General features: G+C 37.8%; 2 protein-coding genes across 3 annotated transcripts in view; one reads left to right on the top strand and one right to left on the bottom strand.

The window, feature by feature from the left end:
• The window catches only part of melt (ventricular zone expressed PH domain-containing protein melted), a 110,346-nt gene that overhangs the window by 45,264 nt on the left and 52,431 nt on the right, over nt 1-12,651 (bottom strand). The window contains exons 13-14 of one of the 2 annotated variants that reach the window (XM_071668164.1): nt 7,097-7,306; nt 3,530-3,676 (exon numbers count right to left, since the gene is read on the bottom strand). In XM_071668164.1, coding sequence (XP_071524265.1) covers nt 3,530-3,676; nt 7,097-7,306 — 357 coding nt within the window. The remainder of the gene's footprint in view (nt 1-3,529; nt 3,677-7,096; nt 7,307-12,651) is intronic. The other variant, XM_071668165.1, reaches the window with a different exon arrangement.
• The window catches only part of LOC139752192 (uncharacterized), a 277,547-nt gene that overhangs the window by 222,544 nt on the left and 42,352 nt on the right, over nt 1-12,651 (top strand). The gene's annotated exons all lie outside the window — the stretch shown is intronic.

Below are 12,651 nucleotides of genomic sequence, written 5' to 3'. Positions count from 1 at the left end.
AGGTGAATGCAAGAGTTTTGGAAAGAGGGGCAAGTATGAAGTCTATTGTGGATGAGAGAGCTTGGGAAATGAGTCAGTTGTTGTTCGCTGATGATACAGCGCTGGTGGCTGATTCATGTGAGAAACTGCAGAAGCTGGTGACTGAGTTTGGTAAAGTGTGTGAAAGAAGAAAGTTAAGAGTAAATGTGAATAAGAGCAAGGTTATTAGGTACAGTAGGGTTGAGGGTCAAGTCAATTGGGAGGTAAGTTTGAATGGAGAAAAACTGGAGGAAGTAAAGTGTTTTAGATATCTGGGAGTGGATCTGGCAGCGGATGGAAACATGGAAGTGGAAGTGAATCATAGGGTGGGGGAGGGGGCGAAAATCCTGGGAGCCTAGAAGAATGTGTGGAAGTCGAGAACATTATCTCGGAAAGCAAAAATGGGTATGTTTGAAGGAATAGTGGTTCCAACAATGTTGTATGGTTGCGAGGCGTGGGCTATGGATAGAGTTGTGTGCAGGAGGGTGGATGTGCTGGAAATGAGATGTTTGAGGACAATGTGTGGTGTGAGGTGGTTTGATCGAGTAAGTAATGTAAGGGTAAGAGAGATGTGTGGAAATAAAAAGAGCGTGGTTGAGAGAGCAGAAGAGGGTGTTTTGAAATGGTTTGGGCACATGGAGAGAATGAGTGAGGAAAGATTGACCAAGAGGATATATGTGTCGGAGGTGGAGGGAACGAGAAGTGAGAGACCAAATTGGAGGTGGAAAGATGGAGTGAAAAAGATTTTGAGTGATCAGGGCCTGAACATGCAGGAGGGTGAAAGGAGGGCAAGGAATAGAGTGAATTGGATCGATGTGGTATACCGGGGTTGACGTGCTGTCAGTGGATTGAATCAGGGCAAGTGAAGCGTCTGGGGTAAACCATGGAAAGTTGTGTGGGGCGTGGATGTGGAAAGGGAGCTGTGGTTTCGGGCATTATTGCATGACAGCTAGAGACTGAGGGTGAACGAATGGGGCCTTTGTTGTCTTTTCCTAGTGCTACCTCGCACACATGAGGGGGGAGGGGGATGGTATTCCATGTGTGGCGAGGTGGCGATGGGAATGAATAAATTCAGACAGTGTGAATTGTGTGCATGGGTATGTATGTATGTGTCTGTGTGTGTATATATATGTGTACATTGAGATGTATAGTTATGTATATTTGCGTGTGTGGACGTGTATGTATATACATTGTGTATGGGGGTGGGTTGGGCCATTTCTTTCGTCTGTTTCCTTGCGCTACCTCGCAAACGCGGGAGACAGCGACAAAGCAAAATGAATAAAAAAAAATATATATTTATTTATTCTATTATACTTTGTTGCTGTCTCCCGCATTAGCGAGGTAGTGCAAAGAAACAGACGAAAGAAGGGCCCAACCCACCCACATACACATGTATATACATACATGTCCACACACGCAAATATACATACCTATACATTTCGACGTATACATATATATACACACACAGACATATACATATATACACATGTACATAATTCATACTGTCTGCCTTTACTCATTCCCATCGCCACCCCGCCACACATGAAATAACAACCCCTCCCCCCTCATTTGCGTGAGGTAGTGCTAGGAAAAGACAACAAAGGCCACATTCATTCACACTCAGTCTCTAGCTGTCATGTATAATGCACTGAAACCACAGCTCCCTTTCCACATCCAGGCCCCACAGAACTTTCCATGGTTTATCTCAGACGCTTCACATGCCCTGGTTCAATCCACTGACAGCACGTCAACCCCGATATACCACAACATTCCAATGCACTCTATTCCTTGCACGCCTTTCACCCTCCTGCATGTTCAGGCCCCGATCACTCAAAATCTTTTTCACTCCATCTTTCCACCTCCAATTTGGTCTCCCACTTCTCCTTGTTCCCTCCACCTCTGACACATATATCCTCTTGGTTAATCTTTCCTCACTCATTCTTTCCATGTGACCAAACCATTTCAAAACACCCTCTTCAGCTCTCTCAACCACACTCTTTTTATTACCACACATCTCTCTTACCCTATTATTACTTACACGATCAAACAAACATTCTGTATTCATATATAGAAAATAAAAGCAGAAAATATATTTGAAATATGACTTGTCCCTTCTATTTATATATCTATCACTGCCAATATCATTCTCATCTCTAAGGCTGATCAGGTACACTGAGCCCCTCAAAACATTCATAAATATCCTTGACCCCTGCCATGTGTTAAAGTGAAACATAAACTTCCACACTTAGGCACTTCTTACTTTTCATTTTGCACACTACATTGATTTTTCAAGTAAGACCAAGGCCACCATTACCACTTTAATACACAAAATGTTTCAACTGCAACTGATCTTAAATCATTTTTCAAGCATCACCGTATATATCTTTAGTCCTGTTACATTGCTGGACAAGTATTCCTTTATAGAAGCTTCTTGCACCTTCTATAATTCAATTTTTTTTCTATTCACTGTAGTCTTAGATATGCTTCCAATCTTCCTTCCTTGCAAAATTCTACACTCAACTTCCTCCTTCCCACTACCATCCTTACTGAACTTTACTCCTCTAAGCTCATCCATAGTTTCCAACTCTTCACTTGCAATCACTTTCAGCATACTCCTACACACATCAAAGCAGACAACCATTCCATCCAACTTCTCTCAAGAGTTGACAAATATCATAGAGTCAACAATGTGTATCAACTGAGGCAATTTCCATTTTGTGTATCATGATTTACCTATAAATTACTGTCATCTTCCATATCATTCCATTCACTGCAATATTACAAATCAAGGGATTCATCATACTGTACTATCTTGATGTACTTCCATATTTGTCTTACACTCCTTACCCATTCCACCCTTTACACTCACATATGTGCAACTTCTATCATAAAAAAACAAACAAAAGTCTTCCATGCACACCAGTCAGAGTTTCCTATAAAGCTTTTCAGTCCATTTTATGCATTTCCTCTTCTGAGAAAGCTTTTAAAGTCATCATATGCATTTTCTGAGTCCATCAATGAGGCATGCACTATGTTTTCTCTACAACTGAATCCAATACTTAAGAGCAAAATTATAGTCTTTCCTTTCAAAATCAGTATTGTTCTTCACCTATAGTTTTACTTATTTGTGTAACATGATTAATCACTCTTTTACCTTCCCAATTAAGCTAAAAAGACTTCCTCTGTAATTCTTACAATCTCTCATTCTCTCAAATTTATACAATTTAATCTGAGGCAACTGCTAATTCACCAACAAATTAATATTCACTCAATCAACCACATATCCTACATAGCCTCTTCTGCATCAAAATTTAAAATTCAGTTTCAAGAAATACCTGAATTGTACAGTCATTACTTTTCAACCAATCTGATAATGTGCTGATGCTTCTGAAGTACTAGATTTTACAAATATGTAAGAAGGTCTTCTCAATTTCAATGAGAGTGAACTGAAGTAGAGTTCAAATAATATCAACATTAACAAATGCTTATAAAAAAGCAGTAAAGTAATTACCAGATGAAGAGTGTAGAGTGGTTGTGGTGGTAACAGTGGTGGTGGTTGAAGCAGTGGAAGGAGGCAAGGAGAGTGGGGACTGGGAGTGTCTGAGGTGGGGGATGACACCGCCTACACTGGACACCATCACCGGCAAGCAAGAGGGAACTGTCCAGTGCAACAGAGAGAATATTAGTCCAATTGGGATCTACTCCTGTATTTCAAATAAAAAACACTACCAAGTAAACTAATGATGATATCAAAAAAAAAATTAAGTGGAAATATTTTCCTAATCTAACAAAACAGGAACTACAACTACATAAAAACTAAATTAAACAGTTTTGAACATGATTCAAAAAACTACAAAATTGCACTTGCTATGGCAACAGCAATTTGCTATATTCAGTAGGTTAGCAAAGCAGCGTTTGGCAGAAAATTTTGTTTTAAAACAAACTTTTTCTGTGATTATACAGGAAAAGCTGTTTTAAAACAAACTTTTTCTGTGATTATACAGGAAAAGCTGAGTATATGTCAGACCCTTTTGTTCTGGAAAATACAATGCAAGTAAAAAACAATACAATGGTCTTATTATCATTGTAAATGATTGAACATCAATAGTTAGACCAATTAAAGAGCAAAACTTGCCTATATTGCCACAACCTATTACATGATGGCAACACTCCAATCAAGGCTCTGAGTCAAACAACAAGCTGCATTTATCCAAACTGAAGGGAACTACGATGGGTAAGTATGGTAGTTTGTGTGATTTTTCCCCCTTCCATTAAGCCTAACCCTAATGTGGGTCCCAGTGTCTGCAAGTTAAGACTGAGGCCATTTTTTACCTATTTTTGTGTATTCATAAATTTGAAATAAAGTATGGTAAAAGAGTTTTACACTCATGGAGCACCATCTCTTGAGCTTTCTAAGACATCTGGATTCTGTTAGCATTTACAGCTTCAACACAGTTTATTTCAACCACCCTTACACTTAAACAGTATTTCAATCTTTTCTAAAATGCTTCTTGCCCCTAGTTACTCTGTCACTGCATCTGGTGAAGAACTGTTCACTGTCAATGTCATCAAACTACCTCAAAAACCTGAAATAATTAGATCATCCCTACCTCTTCTCTCCACCATTGTGGGGAAATCTGTGGCCTTGACCCTTTCACTGTACCTGTTCTTCTCTAAACTCTCCCAATTAATTCTCTTTGCATCTTTAAATGCTATGACCAGACTTGAGATGCATTTTCCACTTTTTCTCTGTTATGCTGTAAACAGTCTACTAAATATTTTTTCATCCATATGCTCGAATACAACTGAAATATTTTCAAGCAGATAGTTGCCTTCTTAGCCATTCTCCTGACCTGGAGCTCTGGCAACAAGTTAGTTACAATGTCAATCCCTAAGTCTCTTTTTACAATGAACAAATCATTTATCTTAATTTCCACTAGATGATAAAAGTGCTGAGGCCGTCTTTCAATGTGTCCTATCCTCATTACTAAGCATGTACACAGATAGAATTTTTATCAACAACTTAAACCAACTTTGAAGGATGTCTGGGTCCCCTTGTAAACTGCAGCAGTCATCCTCTCTCTTTATTTCGCTCATGAGATTGTTATTCACTACAAACATGATCAGGTGCAAGTCCAATCCATCAGACTGAAAAAAAAGGCAGTGGGCCCTAGATTGAGCTCTGGTGTCTCCAGACCATTTTGAGAATACTCCTCTAAATTCTGTCTTTTGCCTCTTTCCAATGAGGTAATTTAACTAGAGAAGGGGTCTATTCTTTATTTCCACCTGTAGTACCAAGATCTTAACCAACCTCCAATGTGGTACAATGTCACTTGCTTTCTAGTAGTTCAGGAATACTAAGCCTGCTCATTCTTTTCTTTGCTCTAAAAGAGTTAGTTCTGTCAAAGAAGTGTCACAGATGTGTAATGCACAACTTCCTTTCCCTTTACCCATGCTTTCTTCCAGTTAGGTAGTTTCACCTTTGCAAAAAGTCATCCATTTGATTTTCTATTATCTTTTCCAAAGTTTGTGAAACCACATTTATCAGGGAGACTGGACTGTAATTCAATGCAGTTTCCTGATCACCTTTTTGAAAAGATAGGCATGATCTTCATTCTCTCACTCCTGTGGCATTATGATTTCCTTCAGTAACATAATGAACAATATAGTATTTTGAATGGCCTATATAGAGTCACTGCACATACCATCAGCATATCAAGAGACTTCATTAGGATCATTGGCCTTATATCTTATATGAGTCATGATGTTTTAATAGCATGGTAGGGTGAGTGGTGGTGACTGAGAGGGTGGAAGCATGCAACAGAGCATCCAACTGGGGAGGAACAATCTGTCCAAGAGTGGTAGAGGATGTTTGGACCCGGTATTTGTTTTTTAATATTTGGTCAAGAAACACTTGAAGAGGGATTTGTATGTGGCATTTATGTACCTGAAGAAAGCATTTGATGAGTTTGACAGAAATGCCTTGTGAAAGGTGAATGAATATGGTGTGCAAAGAAAGCTAAGACATGCAATGAAAAATGTTTACCTAGAGTAAGGCATATGTTTAAGCAAAAGGGAAGAAAGTCACTGGTTCTAAGTGGAGATGTGTTTGCATCGAGTGTGTAGCATCACCATGGCTGTTTATTCTGTTTGTGGAAAGGATGGTGACAAAGATAAATGTGAGGGGTATCTGAGAAAGGGTGGGTCTACAGTTTATATAAGTTGGTGAATGGTTTAGTGAAAAGAGATGGAGGATATGAAAGCCCTGCATGTGATGAAGCATGGCATCATAGCAGGAGCAGATAGAATTGCAGCAGAGCTTCTCAGGACAGTGTTGTTGATTGCAGCAGAGTTTTTCAGGAGAGGTGACAGTGTTGTTGACTGTTTAGTCTAGCTATTCAATATTTGTATGGCCCAGGTTGAGGTTCATGATAACTAGTAGAATGCATGTATAGTGCCCCTATATAAAGGTGAAGAAAGCAAAAGTAAATCTCAAAATACAAAGGTGTATATCTCATAAGTAAAACTGTAAGGAGTATGGTAAAGCTATAGTTAAGAGGGTGGTGGTACACACACACACCAGATGATTGAGGAGAAACAGTGTGGATTCAGAAGAGGTTGAGCATATGTGGACCTGGTGTCTGCTTTGAAGAATTTTTCTGAGAAATAACTGAAGAAAGAGAAATCTGTATGCAGCATTTATGGATCTTAAGAACACATACGATATGGTTGAAAGATAAACTCTGTGAATGGTACTATAAGTATATGGAATAAATGAAAAGTAACTAGAGCTGTGAAGAATTTTCACTGGAAGAGTAAGCATAAGTACAGTACTTTTCTCCCTTACAAACTTAATACAAGATTTTACAATTCTAAATGGCTGAATGAACTGAATGAAGTCCTGACTTCCCATAAATAAAAAGAAACTCAGATAACTGCTTTTCAGGCAAGAAAAGGAACACTTATAGAAGACAAGCATAACAGGATGAGATGCAGTTCCTTCAAAAAATAACAGATGTCTTGAATGGCATAATACATGAAAAATAGGATTGCGATGCAGTGATACATAGTTACTAACCAAGTTCTCGAGAGGACAACGGGAGAGGAAGTGATAAAGTATGATGTCCTGTGGAAGTAACTGTCGTAACCTGAGGCAGGTCTGGAGGTAAGAGAGTTGCCTGGGACTGATGAGGGCCTCCCAGCACTCCTGAAGAGGCACCGAGTTCTCCAGCTCCTTCACGCAATGTTGCTAAGGAGGAACTCATACTTTTGGTCGGGCTTACTGTGCCTATGGAAAGTGGATAAAATACCTAAGTGAAAGAGTATAGATGCATAAACATGAAAACTTCACTCAATCTGTAATCTTACTGAATTTTGGGAGACAGCGACAAAGTATAACAAAATAAATAATTATATAAAAATATATATATATACATATTTATACATATATTTATATTTATTCATTTCACTTTGTCACTGTCTCCCGCGTTAGCGAGGTAGTGCAAAGAAACAGACGAAAGAATGGCCCAACCCACCCACATACACATCCACATACGCAAATATACATACCTATACATCTCAACGTACACATATATATACAAACACAGACATATACATATATACACATGTACATAATTCATACTGTCTGCCTTTATTCATTCCCATCGCCACCCCGCCACACATGAAATAACAACCCCCTCCCCCCCACATGTGCACAAGGTAGCACAAGGAAAAGACAATAAAGGCCACATTCATTCACACTCAGTCTCTAGCTGTCATGTATAACACACTGAAACCACAGCTGCCCCAAATTGACGCATATCCAATAAATATGAACCAAATAATTGCAAAATCTTGTAAAAGGGTAACTATTAATCACATACTTACAGGGCTTAATATCCCTCAATCTATATTTCAACCTAAGACATGAATTCACCATAAAGTATAGTCTTTATTCTGCGGTTTTCAAGCAAATCGATTTTCATCATAAAAATACTAAAAATTGCAGGTAATAGTTCAGGGATTTTTTTACCTAAAAACCTTTATGGTTGAAAATTGAAATTTGATGAAATGAAATGCTTCTGTACTTAAAATAATCATGGAAAATATCTGATAATGCTTCCCCAAGCAGACACATACCTGATAAATACAAACCAAGTAATCACAGAATCTTGTAAAAGAGTAACTATTAATTACATATTTATGGGCCCATATATTTCAACACCAGACTTGAATTCAGCATAAAAAATAGTCCTTATACTGAGGTTTTCAAGCAAACTGATTTTCATCACAAAAATACCAAAAATTGAAGGTAATAATAGTTCATGGATTTTTCTTACCTAAAAACCTTTTGGTTTAAAACTGAAATATGACATAATGAAATCCTTCTGTACTAAAAATAATCACAGAAAATATCTCATAATGCTTCTTCAACCCAATACACACCCAAATAATATGAACAGAATAATCGCAGAAGCTTGTAAAAGAGTAGCTATCAATCACATATCTATGGACCTTAATGTCCCTCAACATATGTTTCAACCCAAGACTCAAAATCAATATATGAAAAAGTCCTTACACTGAGATTCTCAAGCAAATTGATATCCATGAAAAAAATGCCAATAATTGAAATATGACATAATGCAATTTTTTTTACCTAAAACCATTATTGATTTAAAATCAATATATGATATAATGAAATGCTTCTATACTTGAAATAATCAGGGGAAATATCTCAAAATGCTTTCCAAAGACCACACATTCCAGATTTATCATCTATTTATCATACTTAACTGCTGTTTCCTGCGTATATTTCCAATAAATACAAAAAGAATAATAGCAGAATCTTCCAAAAAGAGTAATTGTTACTTACATATTTATGGGTCTTGATATAATCAAACATAAATTTCAACCCCAGACTTGAATACAGCATAAAAAATAGTCCCTATACTGAAGTATTCAAACAAATCGATTTTCATCATAAAAATACCAAAAATTGCAGGTAATAGTTCAGGGAATTTTTTTACCTAAAAACTTTTTTAGTTTAAAATTGAAATGTGACATAATGAAACACTTCTATACTTGAAGTAATCAAGGAAAATATCTCATGATACTTCCCAAAGCCCACGCATACCTGATAAATATGAAAAGAATAATCACAGAACCTTCCAAGAGAGAAACTATAAATTACATATTTATTCATTTATTTATCATACTTTGTCGCTGTCTCCCGCATTAGCGAGGTTGCGCAAGGAAACAGATGAAAGAATGACCCAACCCACCCACATAAGCATGTATATACATACACATCCACACACGCACATATACATACCAATAAATTTCAACGTATACATATATATACATACAGACATATGCATATATTCACATGTATATAATTCATACTTGCTGCCTTTATTCATTCCCATCGCCACCCCACCACACATGAAAAGACACCCCCCCTCCCCCCGCATGTGCGTGAAGTAGCGCTAGGAAAAGAAAACAAAGGCCACATTCATTCACACTCAGTCTCTAGCTGTCATGTATAATGCACCGAAACCACAGCTCCCTTTCCACATCCAGGCCCCACAAAACTTTCCGTGGTTTACCCCAGACACTTCACATGCCCTGGTTCAATCCATCAACAGCACGTTGACCCCGGTATACCACATCCTTCCAATTCACTCTATTCCTTGCACGCATTTCACCCTCCTGCATGTTCAGGCCCTGTTCGCTCAAAATCCTTTTCACTCCACCCTTCCACCTCAAATTTGGTCTCCCAATTCTCCTCATTCCCTCCACCTCTGACACACATATCCTCTTTGTAAATCTTTCCTCATTCATTCTCTACATGTGACCAAACCATTTCAATACACCCTCTTCTGCTCTCTCAACCACACTCTTTATTACCACACATCTCTCTTACCCTTTCATTACTTATTCGATCAAACCACCTCACACCACATATAATCCTTGAACATCTCATTTCCAACACATCCACCCTCCTCCACACAATCCTATCTATAGCCCATGCCTTGCAACCATATAACATTGTTGGAACCACTATTCCTTCAAACATACCCATTTTGGCTTTCCGAGATAATGTTCTCACCTTCCACACATTCTTCAGCGCTCCCAGAACCTTCATCCTCTCCCCTACCCTGTGAATCACTTCCGCTTCCATAGTTCCATCTGCTGTCAAATCCACTCCCAGATATCTAAAACACTTCACTTCCGCCACTTTTTTTCCAATCAAACTTACCTCCCAATTGACTTGTTCCTCAACCCTACTGTACCTAATAACCTTGCTCCTATTCACATTTACTCTCAGCTTTCCTCTTTCACACACTTTACCAAACTCAATCACAAGCTTTGGCAGTTTCTCACCCAAATCAGCCACAAGCGCTGTATCATCAGCAAACAACAACTGACTTACTTCCCAAGCCCACTCATCCACAACAGATTGCATACTTGCCTCTCTCTCCAAAACTCTTGCATTTACCTCCCTAACAACCCCATCCATAAACAAATTAAACAACCATGGAGACCTCATGCACCCCTGCCCCAAACCAACATTTACTGGGAACCAATCACTTTCCTCTCTTCCTACATTGCATATTTATGGTCCTTAATATCCCCCAACATATATTTCAACCCAAGACTCAAATGCAACATAAAAAGTCATCCTTCTGCTGAAGGTTTCAAGCAAATCTATTTCCAACACAAAAATACCAAAATTTGCAGGGAAGTTTTTGGCCCAAAAACCTTTCTGTTTTAAAACTGAAATATGACATATGAAACTGAAATATGACATATGAAATATGAAATACTTCTATATCTGAAAAATCATGGAAAATATCTTATAAAGCTTCCCAAAGTGTATACATATAATGAATACAAAGCAAACAGTTACAGAATCTTCTAAAAGAGTAAATACTAATTACTTACTTACAGACCTTAATGTCCCCTAACAGATATTTCCACCCTAAATTCGAATTCAGCATGAAAAATAGTCATTATGCCAAAGGTTTCAAGCAAATCTATTATCCTCACAAAAACACAAAAATATTTATTTATTTATTTATTTTGCTTTGTCGCTGTCTCACGCGTTTGCGAGGTAGCGCAAATACAAAAATTGCAGGGAATTTTTTTAGCCCAAAGCCTTTCTGTTTTCATAGTGAATTATGACATAACAAAACACTTTTATACTTCAAAGAAAATTACAAAGTATCTTAATGCTTCCCCATTCCAAGGTATATCCATTAAATATAAACCAAATAATCACAGAATCTTCTAAAAGAGGAACTATCAATCATTAATTTAGGGCCTTAATGTCTCCAACATATATTTTAACCCTGCATTCAAATGCAACTTGAAAAATAGTCATTATATTCAGGTTTTCAAGCAAATCTATCACCCTCAAATATTTTTTTCAAATTTAGCTCAAAAACATTTTTGTTTGGAAATTTAATTATATCACAATAAAACACTTCAATACTTTTCAGGCAAACATATTACCCTTAAAAAACACCAACAATTACAGGTAATAATCCAGAGATCTTTTTAGCCCGAAATCCTTTTTGTTTTAAAACTGAAAGGAGATTGAATGGAGAGAACATGGAGGAAGCAGTCTTCATGATACATTTTTCTTTTTATGCTGAATGCTCCAATTGTATTCAGAAGTCTATATCAAGGTTGGACCTTGACTGAAATATAGAGAGTTAATGAAATAACAAAAAGAAGAGACAAGGGAAAGTATTTACGAATTTTGGAGGAAGTGAAAAACCTGTCTCTGAAAATAGGCCAGATCATCGTTATTGGAAAAGACATGAGAGGGTAGAGAGTTCCAAAGCTTTGAGGAGTAGGGAAAGAAACAGCTATCAAAACAGCCCACGCTTGAGTTACCAATGGCCACCACACAGTAATCATGTGACACAGCAGCTTGCCAAGCATTGCATGGTCTAGTTAGCAGTGGCAGTTCACAAGGAGCCAGTTCTCGGGTGCACAAACCAAATGAATATCTATAGCTGAGGGAAAGTGGCAAAAGGGTCAAGTTTAGAAGTCTGCTTAGGAGAGTTTATAAGTCAGACTGCTTTCAGTTCAAGTAAGGATGTAGAGCTAGAACCACCCCACATAAGAAAGAAGTACTCCACACAACAACTTGGGAGTGGATTTGGCAGCAAATGGAACCATGTGAGTTGAAATGAACCATGAGGTGCATGACAAAGGGGAAGAGGTCCTGGGCACAATGGAGAGTGTGTGGGTATGTTTGATTGAAAAGTAATCCTTATGGTGTTATGGATATGAGGCTCTCAATAAAAAAAATGTATAGAACAAGATGGATGTGTTGGAAATGAGATGTCTGAAGACAATATATGATGCAAGGAGGGTTCATGGAATAAAAAATGTTAGGCAGAGAGAGGTATGAGAGTAAGAGTATAAATGAAAGAGCTCAAGACCCTAGGGTGTGCTGGAATGATATGGACATTTAGAGAGGATGTTTAAGATGGTACACATGTTAGAAGTTAAGGGAACAAGAAAAAAAAGAAAATTGAGAAGGAAGTACAAAGATGGAGGAAAAGATGCTATTAAATACAGAAGTCTGAACATGCAGGAAGGTGTGAGGCATGCATGGGA

The sequence above is a fragment of the Panulirus ornatus genome, chromosome 12 (assembly GCF_036320965.1).
Source record: "Panulirus ornatus isolate Po-2019 chromosome 12, ASM3632096v1, whole genome shotgun sequence".
NCBI lineage: Eukaryota > Metazoa > Arthropoda > Malacostraca > Decapoda > Palinuridae > Panulirus > Panulirus ornatus.
Note: the sequence above shows the minus strand (reverse complement) of the source record. Positions and strands in the feature narration are given on the sequence as shown.